The 15,843-nt window shown below is 39.6% G+C and overlaps 1 protein-coding gene across 1 annotated transcript; it reads left to right on the top strand.

Moving 5' to 3' along the window:
• The first annotated feature begins 280 nt into the window (after positions 1 to 280).
• LOC119738017 (fibrinogen C domain-containing protein 1-like) lies at positions 281 to 4,008 on the top strand. Its single transcript, XM_038212729.1, has 3 exons — positions 281 to 415; positions 1,740 to 2,010; positions 3,782 to 4,008. Exons 1-3 carry the CDS (start codon positions 281 to 283, stop codon positions 4,006 to 4,008), a joined length of 633 nt encoding a protein of 210 aa, XP_038068657.1.
• Positions 4,009 to 15,843: the final 11,835 nt, after the last annotated feature.

The following is a 15,843-nucleotide window of genomic DNA, read 5'->3' as shown; positions in this document are numbered from 1 at the left end:
ACTACATCTTCCTATATCTCATCTTCTAAGCCACTTAGGATTTAAATTTTGGTGTCTAAACATACCTTTTCAGGGTCAAGGAATGCACATGTACCATTTGGGATAGTGTCAAATGGTTAATTTGTCCAGATACATTGCGGCGGCATCTTGGATTTAAAGATTGCCGCCACTGAAACCCAATATCTACCAATACCTGTTCTTCTAAGCCACTGAGGATTAACATTTTGGCATCTAAACATTTATCTAAACAAACTCTTTTATATCAAGCAATCAGTCCATAATGGAGCCGCCTGCAGATTGTCAAGAGATCTTGGATGCTGGTCAGAGCACTAGCGGTGTGTATACCATCCAGCACGCATGCCAGAATATGCAGGTCTACTGCCGCATGGAGCCGGAGTCGGGGAAAGGATACATAGTGAGTAAAGTTAATGCTTATTTCAAAACCTTGCTGCATCTTACAAGACAAAAAAGGTTCGATGGATTGTTAATGTAGGCTAAATCCAAGAGGAATTGGAAATGTTGAAATGTTCTTTATGCAAAACGTGCAGTACTAAGCACTATTATAGGTGTTTGGGGGAAAGCAATGTAGCTACTACATGTATCAAATAGTGGGAAGTCCGTGCGTACGAGTACCGTTAAATGGAGGGTGAGTCAAAAGAAACGAAACCCATATGCCGGGACCATTGTTTTAGTGAAGTTCGGCATGTAGCACTTTCGATATCTAGGATATGAAAGCCCAATTCATAAGCTTTCTTTAAGTACAAAAATTGTTCAAATCACTTACGTACTGTTCAAGTTACGGAATTGTAAACACAACCGCTGCTTTATAAAAGTTCTGTGCACAAAAAGGTGTGCGTTCTTTCAGCAAAACGAAAACAAATCACATAAGGATGTGTGTGAATTGTTTTCGTTTTGCTGAAAGAACGCACACCTTTTTTGTGACGGTGGACAGAACATTAAAACAGTGGTTGTGTTTAAACCTCCGTAACTTGAAAAGTTTATAAGTGATGTGAATGATTCTTGTACTTAAAAAAGCTTACGAATTGGGCTTTCTTATCCTAGATTTTGAAGGTGCTACATGCAGCACTTCGATAAAACAATGGTCCCCACTTTTGGGTTTCGGGTTTTGGGTTTTACTCATTATTGAGTATACGCATAATACTCGACGGAAGAATATACTTCTCTACTCACAATATTTTTGGAAATTTTATTTCCTAATTATTTTATGTGGAATTTTCATGAAAGACATTAATTTATATAGACCCAAAGAAATGTGTTATTTAAAACTCGCAATAGAGGCTCGTTATTAATTTTAACTTGAAAATTAGATATGTTCAACTTCCGCTTAGTATTTCGCCAAACATTTTGTTCAAGTTAAGGTACAATCTGTCATCCTGGAGCCTAACCGCTTCTTTTACTTAATCCAACGTTAATAACATTTACAATTGTTTCTACATTTGTGTTATTGCTTCGGCAAAATGTATTGGTGTCGTCAGTAAAAAGGATAAAATAAAAGACCGCCGATGCATGGCAAACATCTTGTCAAATAGGTCCTCAGTAGCTGTATACAGTATTTGTTTAACTGTTTCGAATTAAAGGTCCACCGTCTTAAAAAAAAAAAAAAGAAACTGCACTGGGCAAAGCGTTTAATCCCAAAGAACCTTTAACCTATTCTTGGTAAAGTGGATCCAATACACGTATATCTGATCATTACCATAGCTCATATCGTTTTATGACAGGTGTTTCAGAGACGCCTGGACGGCTCGGTGAGCTTCAACCGAACCTGGCAGGAGTACATCGAGGGTTTCGGGGATCTGACTGGAGAGTTCTGGCTAGGCAGCCAGAAGATGAATAGTCTGATTGTTACCTTTGGGTGGGAGCTGGTCATCACTCTGAAGGCGTTCGATGGGGATGAGGCACGTGTTCGTTATGAGAAATTCAAGATATACTCACCTGAGGACAATTACGGGATTTATATCAGGGACTTCAGTGAGGAGACTGGACATGCAGGTACACAATACCACATTCGCTCAGTATTCTTACCTTAATACAACCTCTCTTATAACAAAGCATTTTTGTACATTTTTTTACGAGATTAGTCTAGTTCTACTGTGCTTCTCTTATCTTATCCAACAAAAAACTCTTTGACTGATTAGTGGCGTTACAAAAATTGGAAACTCATAAATCGGGTTACAAGCAGAATTGAAACATTTGGACTAGTTTGTTGTATGTCAATGAAGCACAGGCGCGGATCCAGGGAGGGGGTGGGGGTAAAAACCCGCCCCAGCTCTGTATTTTTTTTTAATAGAAATTCCTTAAACATAATGCAACCCCCCTCCCCCATCCTCACTGCTCTGACGCCCAAAACAATTATACTGGTAATAATGTCTGCGTGTGCACAAAATACGGACAGAGCCAACTTGGTCAGGTGGTATTTTTACACTATTCTGTAATAAGGTGTTAATAGTCGTCGGATTTGAACAGCGCTCAGATTGAAAGCATGGTAGGAGCCCCCTCCAGTGGCGTCACCAGACTTTTCAGTCTGGGGAGGGGGGGGGCACATGGGGGCACCAGCATTTGATGGGGGGGGGGCACTTAGGTGGATACGAATCGCCGTACTGGGGGAGGGGTCTAAGGGGAGGGGGTGCCCCTCCCCTTTGGAAAATTTTCGCATACGGAGGATGGGCTAGATGCAAAATGGTGCCACATTTGATGCTAAATTCGATCTGAAGATATCTCAAGAAATTGCTATTTTTGAGGTAATGATTTTAACAACGCGCAGAATTTTGCAGAGGATAGGGGGTCACCAGCATTTGATGGGGGGGGGGGCACTCGGGGGGCACTAGGTTTTCCAGGGGGGGCACGTGCCCCCCCCCGCCCCCCGCCCCCCCCCCCCCCCCCCCCCCCCCCCCCCCCCCCCCCCCTTGGCGACGCCACTGGCCCCCTCCCAACACACACACCCGAAAATGCCTCTAAACCTGTTTTCCAGAGATGGCGAAACGTTATGTGGACACGCTAGTCCGCATAACTTCAACACAACCTGCATTATGTGGACATCTTTTGTTCACATGACCACACAATGACCGTAAGACAAACTCACCCACACGCGTTTGTTTATGGTGTAAATCGAAGATTTTCTTTTGTTCCTCTTCCCTTTTCCTTGGTTTGTACCCTAACTTTTTCGCAACAGCTCTCATTAGTTTTGTACAAGTTTTCTAATCGAGGTCGTCCTCGATTTGGTTCCTGTCCTCGATTCACAGATGATGTTGCTCGTGTGTGTCCTCAATTTACACCATAAACAAATAAACACGCAAACGTGTGTGCAACGTCGATCGTGGACGTCCTGTTGTCCCTCTTTTGTTTGTACTAAATTGTTAGGAAGACTCCCATAGGTTTTGTACACGACCTCAATCGCGGACGTATGCTGGAAATCGTGGACTATATTGTTCTCTTTTTTCTGTGGTATATTTCGTCCACGGTTTGAAAGGACAAATCAAGTGTCCGGAGGGAAAAAAAGCTGTCTACGCTCGATTAGAAAACGTGTACAAAACCAATAAGAGCTGTTGCGAAAAAGCTAGTACAAACAAAGGAAAAGGAAAGAGGAACAACAGAAAATCCTCGATTTATACCAGAAACGTATGTAGTAGTCCCTTCCCTGCAAATTTCAATACAGAATGTGTCATCCATTAATGTACTTATCCAAGGCCTGACAATCCTTCCTTTCTGGTGCACACAGGTAATTCACTCAAGAGTTATCTATATAATGACTTCTCAACTCCAGACAACGACCATGACAAAGACGAGAAACACTGCGCTGAGAAATTCCAGGGAGGCTGGTGGTATGAGTACTGCGGTAGCACCAGCGACGATTGCTTCAAGAGCAACCTGAATGGCTTGTACTACAACAACGCAACAGTCGATGATTACATGGGGATACAGTGGGTCACTTGGAAGGGTAAACAGGTCTCTCTCAAAGGGTGCGAAATGATGACACGACGCGGACCGTAACCGGTGATCAAAAGGGTCAATTCAAAATACTACAGTGAAACTAGGAGGTAGAGGGTCAACCCTCAGCTCGAAGTATTTTTGATACAGGAAATGCTCTTTTAATAACTTTTTTTTCCGGCAAAAAGAAAAATATCGTCACCGTTTTCACGAAGAGCCACATAGTTTATGTTGATTTTGAAGAAAAAGCGTTTTCGAGATAATCGCAAAAGAAGTTTCTCATATTTTAAAACTGCAAAAAATACCACTTTGCAACAATTTTGTGGAGCAAGGAAACCATCACACGATTCTACGAGAGCTGAAATGTTACATGAACCCGGTAATAAGACTTAATACAGCAGTTAAGTTGGTGCAAATTAATTAGTAAAGATATGTGGCTCTTTGTGAAAACGCAAATTCAGGTTTCCGACATATTGGCCCTTTCTGTTAACGTGTATTTCCATAGGCGCGCGTGAGTACGCGCGCGCAGCTGAAAATGTAATAAAGATATGTGGTTCTTCGTGAAAACGGAAATCTCATTTGACCTACTTTTACGCATTTCCGTGCAATGGGTTTTGTACGCGTTCAAAGGGCCAAAATGTATGTGGCTCTTCGTGAAAACGCAAAATGCATTTATCGAGATTTCTGGCCCTTGCAACATTATTGAAACTTGGAAATTAATAACGTTTTGCTTACAGAAACATGTCAAAATGGTTGGGTACATCGTTTTAATGCAAAATATTGAGAAAAAAAATCAAAATAGAAAAATGGTAATTTTTGACATATGTGGCTCTTCGTGAAAACGGTGGCGATATGTGCTGGAGGTTTTGTTTTTGTTTTTGTTGAAAGTGGAGTGGTTGAAAGAGGAAGACGGTAAATTTCAATGGTGACAAATAAGAAACCAGCAAAGGGAATCAAATTAATTTGTTTGGTCGTAACACGGTATAATTCAAGAGGCGTATTGACATCTGGCGTTGGTCCGCGAGATCATCGGAAATGCAACACGACCCCTTATACGGGAGTCAATTGCCACTCAATATCGGAAGATTGCCAATGATATTACATACCCTATTTTTTGTTGTGCGGTTGTAGCTTTTCTTGCGGTAAATTATTTTAAAAGGTTATGTGAGAAATATTGAAATCTTGATTATGTGACAAAATTGTGATTTTGGTGATCTCAGTGCATGTATATTCAGTGTATTCGTTGTCTTAGCATTAGTTATCAATATTAACTCTCAGAGAGCATGAGCGGAATTATCCCCTGGTTTTTTTTTTGTTTTTTTTGGTTTTGTTTTTTTGATTTTTTGATTGCATCACCACACTTGTTTTTGGTTTCAATTAGTCATTTGTATTATAACTTATGGCGCATGTCCTTCCGCATTCATTAGCACATTTGTGATATAATGTTCTCGTACCGTTCTTGCGACGTGTCCAATAGTCGACGCAGCCTGGGTGCCGGAAAACGTGAAGTAAAATGCTCATTTATACGGCCCAAAAGATATACCATGATAAGAAAATTATCGTTTTATTGGAGTAAAACTTTGCAAACGCTATAATTAAGATATATTTAATATTGTTTCGTTATTGAATTTTTCCGAATCCTTAATCCCAAAACTCAAATCTAAATCTGAGGGAAAATACGCTCTCCTCACGGCTCATTTAGGGTTAAATTACGTATGTTTTTATCAGTGTTAGTGTACTATATATGAAATCAATTAATCTTTATACTAAATCACTTGTTGTAGTTATTGCTTTTACATCACTTTGAGTTCTATAATGTGCAGGGAACCGTAGTTTGGTGGTGATTGAGATGTACAAAATGAGTTGTATTTTTAAAAAATATATATATAAATTCCTATTTTTTTCTCAATTTGTGCAAATGATATGAATTTCTCCAGGGGAACTCCTTATTGTCTTAAATCGAAATAAGGCATTGACATAAAAGTCAATCAAAAGCACTGTTGGTCTGTAAAATGGCATGCATGACCATTCCGTGCCTTTGACATTCTTCATTTAACAACTGTTGACTGCTGTGATGTGGGACATGACGTTATGAACACCCAAGGGGCGCATATAGCACCCGAGGCGAAGCCGAGGGTGCTATGCGCCAGTCAACAATTGTTTTGTTATACCTTTGTCTTTGATTCTCGAGATTTTGATGTAATATCACGAAGACAAACGGCAGTAAACACAACAATCATGACACTCTAACGGCAACTTACATGCATGTCGCGTGCTCGAAACAGCTAGTCTGCTAGTTCGCTGCTCCCACTCATGTGTGAAAACATGGTGAAAATAGCGGGTACCTACGATACAAGCGGTTCACACCATTCGTGCCGCATACGTACAAAGCCAAAGCACACTCCCTGTAGGACCCCGTACGTGATATCCCACAGGGAGTGTGCCATGACCTTTTAACTTAACACGTGATCGTTCTAGGCCAATGAAAAAACAGTATTAAAGACAGAGGTATAACAAATGTGAATGTCTGGCCGATGGTCATCATACACTGTGGACTCTGCGGGGTATCGTATTGAAAAGATTGTAGGTTAGAAAATGTACACAACTTTGTTTAAATCAGTAACAAGGCTAAGAATGTTATTTATTGTTGTGAATAATAGTAGTGGCACTACTTAAATATACATTGTGTTTAATGTTGTCACGGTAAAAGTACTTATTTAATATGATAATTAATTTACATTATATAGGATGCGACTAAACAGAACGAGTCCCAAGGTAAATAACCTGAACTATACTTTTGAGCAACAAGCCCCATTTGGAAAAAGTAACTTTCACAATGGAAATGATTTGGTAATACCAATGTATTCAATGTCTAAGTTTACTAAGGGATTAAATGTGTGCTTATGAGGTTTAACCACTCTGTTTAAGACCGCTAGGAGTATGGGTGCTGATAAATACCGGAGCCAAAGGCGAGGGTAATTATCAGCACCCAGACTCCAAGCGGTTTGGTTACCGACCAAGCACATATTTACTCCCATTCATAAACATTTTTTTTCACCCTTTTTTTTTCATAAACACTTTTTTTAGGTTAAACAAAATCAAAACAGTTCGGTGAAAAACACCTATTTTGTTCAACAAGTTTACTTCATGTTTTTTAAAACACCATTTTAGCTAAATAATGGAGTGTCCAGTTTACGAGTAAGATATAAACAACTCATTTTAGACAATATTTCACAAGCTGCGTTGACGCGACTCTACCGCGATTCTACCGCGATAGGTCAATTGCGCATGCCTACGTGAGGATTGTGAACGTTCAACCAATAAAACGGTAAAAGGCATTGGATTTTTAGGAGTCAAACACTGGAAAAGTGTTTAAGACCAGCTAGCCATGTCTTTATCATCCGTTTCAGACCAGCCACGTGACGGGCTTTCGACCAGTAGGAATGGGTAAACTGTCTTAGTTATTTTTGAATACAAATAGTGTGAAACTGAGTGATCTATCAATAAAAAATGCTTTTATATCACACCCTCGGGCTCTGATATGGTCATCATTTGAAACGGATGAGTACAATTATCGACAAATAAAACTATTGTATTTTGTAGCAATGTGTTGAATATTATTGGATATTGTGGATATAAAAGTTTTACAGCATAACGGATAGCGTGTTTAATTTGTCATAGTAAACAGTTACTTTCAATGTGATCAGATCCAATAAAAACAGTCTGAAGCTGCTATAGGTCATTTTTGAGTTAGTGGCACCTTTAAATGTCAGCGTTTTACCCGCGTTTTGTTATCACTTTCATGTCGAGATATATCAAAATGAAGCACTACATTGTTTCACTCTCCAATCAAAAAAAACCTGAAATGTAGTGGTCAAGAAAGTGAAAGACACTTATTTTGTTAACGATGTGGTCGCATTATACATAATCTAATTGTTAAAACATCAATGGTCATAATATGCACTTTGTAGCAATCATTGTAATGAGGTATTGTGAAATAATAATATTGCTGGTGATTAAACCAAATAGTAGAGAGCATATATTTATGTTTTGTATTCATAAATACCTCAGACAGTTTAGCTATTCCTATTGGTCGAGAGCCCGTCACGTGGCCGGTATTAAACGGATGATAAAGACATGGCTAGCTGGTCTTAAACACTTTTCCAGTGTCACAATAAAATGTGGACTCCTAAAAATCCAGTGCCTCTTACCGTTTCATTGGTTGAACGTTCACAATCCTCACGTAGGCATGCGCAACACTACAAGCGAGTCAGAATTTTATAGTTCTAAATTCAAAACGCAACGCCCCAGGTGCGTTCTGCGTGACATCGCGCAGAACATGTTACGCGCGCGTCAATCTCCATAAAAGGGTTGTTTACATCTTACTCGCGAGCTGAACACTCCATTATTTTGCTAGAGGGATGTTTCGAAAAGCATGAAGTGAACTTGTTGAACAAAATCGGGATTTTTGAACGAATTATTTGAATTTTTTTTACGGATAAGGTATTTATGAATGGGAATAAATATGTGCTCGGTCGGTATTTATCACTCGTTTAATACCGCTTAGAGTCTGGGTGCTGATAATTACCCTCGCCTCCGGCTCGGGTAATTATCAGCACCCAGACTCTAAGCGGTATTAAACGAGTGATAAAAACCTCCGGAGCACACATTTATTCCCTTATTCAAATTTCATTAAATGTGATCAGAAGCAATAACAAAGATTTTCCAAAAATCAAGTTCAAACTTGAAAATCTGTGCAGATAGACTTTGTCTTGATAAATATCTGTTGTTATGCACGTGACGTTCTTGACCCAAGCTGTTCTGATTTTTTTAGCCTGAAGCCTTACGCATCTTTCGACACCAAAAACATAAAATTCGAACCACGGGTTGTCGCGCAGCGAAAAAAAAAATCCGGCGCTACGCGCCTTGAAATCTGAATCTCCCCATATACTTAGTGCAAACGGAGCAGAGTTACCATTCGTACATATGAATAATTTATTAGCCATAATTCCAAAACCTTTGACCTTTAGTCATAAAATTTCTTGGGTATGTTAATAAATAGTTGTTCTATGCATGTACAGAGTTTCATAATTTGTTGTCACTTCATGCCCCCCCCCCCCCCCAGCTGAGAGATGGTCAAAATGACCCGGCCCTTTTAGGGTTAAAGGTTCAAGGGATGAAGATCAAACCTTGTACAAACGTTAACCCTTATTTCAATATGTGAATTGTTTTGGGGACATAATTTTGACGTCATCACATATCAAATATTAAGGGGTTACCTGGGTTACCGGAAAGGCAATGATAATTAAATGTGACTTGAAAAAAGAAGTATTTTGGTTCAATAATACAAATTAGGCAAATATTTTGTTAGGAATAACAAACAGTAAAGCGACACATTCAATAAAGTTGCACTTGCTTGAATTTAAAATTCATTCTTTTTCGTCGGATTACTACAAGGCTTTCAAAAGTGGCAAGGTTAATGAATCAAAATGATTACTTCGGGATTTTTCTTCCTTCTAAGTTTAGACTTTTCATTCAAAAAAAAATAATATAAGCATGGTGTGGAAGAAAGGGTCTGGATCTAGGTCAGGTGGTCCTGACGTAATTTTGCTCTGTGTACACGGCGCAGTTTTCACGGCGCGTAGCCGGTCCGATTTTTATGTCTTTGGTTTCAAAAGATGCGCAAGGCTCGCGGCTAAAAAATCATAACAGCTCGGGTTGCAAAATAAAAAAAAAACAATTTTAAGGCTATCGCGGAAAAAGATGAGGGGGGGGGGGCGGATCCCAGGCCCTTGTAGGGTTAAATAAAAAGACAGTATGGGAAGCTTTGCGCTTGCACAAAATCTTTACAGATTTTCTGATACAGATTTGGTTCTGGAAAATGTTCAACGTAATATTCCAGGAGCACATCTACACATCACCACGACACAATTAATCAGGATAGAAATTGGAATACCACTGTGTAACTCAATGAACACTCAATGTTCTTTAATTTCTTGGTGTTTTTTTGAGGGGGCTGTATTTTCAACTGTTCGACATACGTGTACTTTGTTGACATAGATCGCTTCGATAGCATGACGCGTCCTCTTCCCCTGTCGTGTTGTACCGACAACAAGATTATGTGCAAGGCAAAGAGACAGGAGTCTATATGGTTGTCATCCATGGCTCCTATACAGCATGCTTTCCAAGTGCTGGTGTCTAAGTGTTTACAATTACAAGTATCATATCCCATTTGAGCATTCATGTCCCCGGTAATAATTAATGTGTCATGCTTCGGGATGCTGGACAGCAAATCATCTAGTTTATGGGCGGCCATTAGGGCAAAAAAGACAAAAACAAAAATAAAGCAAAAACACAAAATTAAACGATAACACACAGAAATAAACGAACAACTCAGAAATAAACGAATTTAACTCAAAAATAAACGAACAACTCATAAATAAATGAACAATTCAGAAATAAACAAACAATTCACGAATAAACAAATATAACTCAGAAATAAACGAACAAATCAGAAATAAACGAACAACTCAAAAATAAAGGTTCAACTCAAAAAGTAAACAAACAACTCAAAAATAAACGAACAACTCAGAAATAAACGAACAACTCAAAAATAAACCATCAACGCAGAAATAAACAATCAACTCAGAGTTAAACGATCAACTCGGAAATAAACGATCAACTCAGAAATAAACGATCATTTCAGAAATATACACGAACTCAGAAATAAACGAAGAACTGAGAAATAAACGAAGAACTCAGAAATAAACGAACAACATCCCCAGGGTGTCGAGCAGCAGTACGCGCCCACCATGTACCATACATTACAGAAGTGCAGACGACATGATGTTTACCGCGGCATCCAAGATGGCGGACACTTTGCATCGCTTCACGCGATGAACACGGTACGGACACATGAAAGATGTAGTGGGTTTTCGTCGACGACCTCCGACGCCAAAAAGAAGTCTATGCGAAAGGTAAGCCTGATTACAGTTTGATTTTTATGATGGAAAACGTCGACTTTAATCGTAAAAGTTTACAATGGCATATCCCGCTGTCATGTCTGTATGTACGTCATGCATGTCATGTGTACGGCCGGGTTTGGCCACTGTACTGGCGCGGCGCGCCGGTGCGGTGGGCAGACCACGGACCATTATAAAATGGTCCTTGGTACATGGAGGATCTAGGAAGGAACACAAACTGGTCTCATACGGTTTGTGCACAGGGATGGCCAGATATGGGAATCTTCCCATCATGTTCCCTGCAGTGTTAACAGCCATCAGCTGAAAAACATATTCAGATATTGAAGTATTTACCGAGAAAAAAACGAGGGAGGGGAGGCAAGGGGGAGGGCGCTGCCCCCCCCCCCCCCCCCCCCCCAAAGGAAGAAAAATCAAGAAAAAGGAAATTTACGAAAAAGAAGTGCAAAGTCACATTCGTGTAAATTTAATGGGGTGGGGGGGGGCAAAATGTCCCTGCCCCCCTCTAAAACTGATAAATCGAGAATATGTTGAGAAATACAGGATTTTTTGGGGGGGGGAATATGTTTTACCCCCCATTAGAAAAATCATGGCGACGCCTATGTTTGTGCATAGGGTCACCATGGTCACTGTCATGGTGATTTCAGGTATAAACTATTTCCGGATAGCTATGCATTATGATAGGTGATTGCACTGTATTTTACTCTACACTGCCACCATCAGTCCCCTGATTACAACTTGATTAACATCTCTGTAAGACTGTAGGCCTGGTCTTAAAGAGTTTGTGATGAGATTTTGGCAACTTTTCATGCTAAACCGTTTCATATATTTTGTTACTTGTCCCAACAGAGTGCAGGATATTATGGACAGTGGTCAAGACGGCTACATCAATGATCCAGAAGGAAAAGCAACAGAAACTCAACTGAAAGAAAGCAACTTTAGTCTTGTCTGATCAGTGCTGCATGCGTTCCACAGCCCACGCCATGTATGGACTGAAATTCTGGCTGAACTACCAGATCTAGCTCCATGATACAAGTATGTAGACAGCAGCTGGCAACTACGGTAGCTGCGGCTCCCTGAATACCTTGTAAAATGGTAAATGCACTGTTAAAGTTATAGAGATTTTTTTATTATAAGACCCCCGAAAATCCACAAATACATGTATGAGAGAAAGTTCATTTGCAATACTGATGAGCATCTATGCAGAGGATTCAATTAGTTTGGAACTTGCTGCAACCCCTGTCCAGGTTGTCATTGAGGATTCTGTCTGAAGACTTATTGAGGTGAAGAGTCTGTCAAGGTTGAGAGAGGTGACACTAAATGAAGTGATTCTAGCCAAAAAGGACTGCAACTTTCCTCTGCAACTGAAGGAATCAAAACCCATGACGAAGGAGAAATCGAGTTTTACCAAGTCAGTGAAGATGCAGATGGCAGATGGCAGTTGTATAGGTGTGCCTTGTTGTGACCTTCGAATTCAATTTTCACCAATGCCACAGCGATGTGCTCATAGTACAAAAATGTACATGTTTAGTCATCTTTAAAAATCTATACTTTTCTATGAATAGTTAGTGCAATTTTAGGTGAAATACATTTATCTACTAAGCAATTTGTTATCTACTGAGCTAAATGTGTCATTAAGAAAAGGAGCAACTTAACATGTATCTGTACAAGGACTGGATGTATTTCATCAAGTTTGGTTTTCCAACTTCAGAGACTGAATGTTAACTGTTATACGGCAGTCCACATTTTGGATAGAATTCCACATACAGACGTCACTTGAGACCCTGTATACAACTTTGAGAGTGGTCTGAGCATTTCTGTTTTCTCACAAAATTCTTCAATGTTTTCCCTGCTATATTTGACTTTTTACAACATGTTAACGCTTTCTGATGGCTGGTAGGTTATTGCAAGGAAAAATTATTGACGTCCGTATATGGAATTCTTTCCTACATGTTCTTGTTATGTTTATTTAGTAGAAGGATTTTTTAAACAACATATTAAGGTTTCCTTCCACTCTTTGAGTTTTAATTTATTGCATTGTACTAGACTGGGGCAAGCATTATTTGTGTGTAACTTAAATAAATTGCCTGAAAAAAGTACAATTCACATTTCACAAGTTAATTAAAACCACTGCTTTAATATCTCATCCAAAAAAAACCCACATTGTAATGTTAAATAAGCAGTTATATTAATATCACTTGTGTTGTAAATGTATGTACATGTATCATGTATGTACACAAGTTAACCATGCTCAACCTGTAACACTATAACAGCATTTCATGAGATTACACAAACATTTGAACAAAATGAACTAAAGGTGCACCATTCTAAATTTTGTGCAAACTATGTGGCATATGTGAACCTTGGTCACTGTTTTTCTAGTGTTCTGATGGTCCCCATGAATATCCTGATATCTGTTTGACAAAGGTGGGGGACAGGGGTTGGGGGGGGGGGCGGAGGCACTGGAGGATGGGACATTTGGTGAATTGGGTGGGGGATGAGGGGGGGGGGGGGGAAGTGTGCAGTTTAAACTTGTGATTGGCTCCTAACACAACTCTCTGTAAAATTTACATGAATCTGCCAAAGATTAAAGATGACAATGCTGTGCTGGAGATCCAGAAACTTTACTGTGTAATACAACTTCTCCTGATACAGTTTTGTAGTGGTAAATGATGTCAGGCACAGATTGACTACATTAATAGAAAATAAATTGTATGTATTTGTTACAAGAAATTACCCAGTGTTTGTGTAACCTTATTCTAACGGAATTAGCTCATTACATATCACTTACATGTTCCAAACACATGCACACACATGTCCAAAGCAAGGTTTATGTAAATACACATGTAGGCCCCTACAATGTACATGTTATGTACATGGAGTGAGTGTATCAACTATGACCTAAATCCAGTGTCAGTCCAACAATATGCATTTATACTAGCTACTCCACATTTAAAGAATACTGATGTCTAAATGCAAGAAGGGTTTATGTACACCCTGTATAAATCTTGACCTGCAGTGCATGTGCTTTTAACAGGTTCCACAATACCGTGACTATGCAACCAACAAATGCGTTGAAAATGCAACTTTTAGGCTTATAAAACGGTACTAAATATCCCACTAATCACTAAATAATTTATAGAAATTGTTTAACAGTAAACAGCGGGATTATTGCTTTGGGCGAAGAATTTAACACACAAGTTGCAAACTCTACAACGCTAAAGCTATGTTGCTATGGAGCACTTGGTTATTGTCTTTCTGGTACAGTGCCCTCACTACTAGGCAAAAAGAAGAAATCTGAGTTTGGCCGCTACATTACATGTATCTAGCACTGCATGTATCTATTTACATTTAATAATTTTTACAAATATCTGCAGAATAAAATGTAGGACCTCTTTTAGTTTCTGTGTGCGGAAGTTGCACAGTTACAATTTACATGTAGAACTGTAAATGTGACATGGATTAGACTTAATTGGAGTGACAACAAAGACTAAAGTAGGACCTACATGTACATGTACATGTACATGTAAGCTACACAGACAAAAAACTAGGCCTACTTCATTTAGTGAGGGCCAAATATTGTAGCATAGCAGCGCACTTTTTGAATGCTTTCTGTAGGTTAGGGGTACCTCCTTTCCAAGAAAATGTCACTGTTTTCCCATTTAACGGTCGCACATGCTACTGCAGCAGACTCAACCAGCTGATGAGGCTGCATTGGTCTGCTCCCATGAGAAAATGAGGCATAGTAAAGAGTTTCCGCTTCATGATTGCTTCTCGGAAGGATCTTGTTTCATCACAGGCTTCGCTTCCATGTTACTAGAATCGTCCTGAAACCAAAATTTGAGAGTTACAAATTAATCATCATGCTGACATCCTGTTCGGATTACTACCATTACCCTTGTACCCTGTGCAACCAGTGGAACCAAAGAGAACTGATATAAACTGCTGATTTTGTTTAAGTAAATCCAATTCATTTTTCCCTTCATTTTCTCTGCTTCCAAACACACAATGCATGATATTTTCTGTGGGTCACCAAAATAATGCAATGTGCACACAGCAGTTCCCAGTTTATTTGGGGTTCACTGAGTATTTCAGGCTAAACAGTTAACTAACTATGTCAATGGCGTATTTGAGAAGCGGTTCGACTGGTGGCAGCGCAATCGACAGATCGAGCTCAACATTAATACTAGTACTAGGGGGCTAGGGGCCTTTTGCGTTTGTAAAAATTGTTGCGTAAAGATACTAAAAAAAAATCAACTCGAACTGAAAAATAATGGGTAAAAAGTCTCTTTTATTTGAATTGTGAATACAATTTTAGAGTCGCGGAAGTCGTTTGATCTTTATAGCGGCAAAATGCTCAAAAGATAAACAATATGGACCATGCCCGTCCGGGGAAAGAATTCCTTAGTCTACCTCCATGTCTAGATGGACGTTACTTCACACCCTGTTACAAACCAGTATGATGAGACTGGTCTGAAAAATTATGTGTTTTCTCAATAAATATTCCAATATTTTCCCTGCTAAATATCACTTTTTAGGACATGTTCACCGCTTTCTGGGGGCTACTACTAGTACTAAGTCATTGCAGGGAAAAACTAGTGGCGTACGTATATGGAATTCTTTCCAGTCTGACCACCGTAGTCATGGCGCAGTGCCACGCCGCGCCATCCCAGCCCAGTACATGTGGCCAAACCCGGCCGGCATTGGCATACCGTTCGTACATATTATGACGTACAGACTAGACATGACGGAATGCAATGGTAAACGTTAACAAAGTCAACGTTTTTCATCATAAAAATTAAACTGCATCCCAGGCTTACCTTTCGCATAGACTTCTTTCTGGCTTTGGAGGTCGTCGACGAAAAATCACTACCGTTTTTTCTACGTGTTCATCGCGTGAAGCGATGCAAAGTGTCCG

Source organism: Patiria miniata, unplaced genomic scaffold (genome assembly GCF_015706575.1).
Source record: "Patiria miniata isolate m_02_andy unplaced genomic scaffold, ASM1570657v1 HiC_scaffold_3, whole genome shotgun sequence".
In the NCBI taxonomy this organism is placed as follows: Eukaryota; Metazoa; Echinodermata; class Asteroidea; order Valvatida; family Asterinidae; genus Patiria; species Patiria miniata.
The sequence above is the reverse complement of the archived record's forward strand: the minus strand, read 5'-3'. Positions and strand labels throughout refer to the sequence as shown.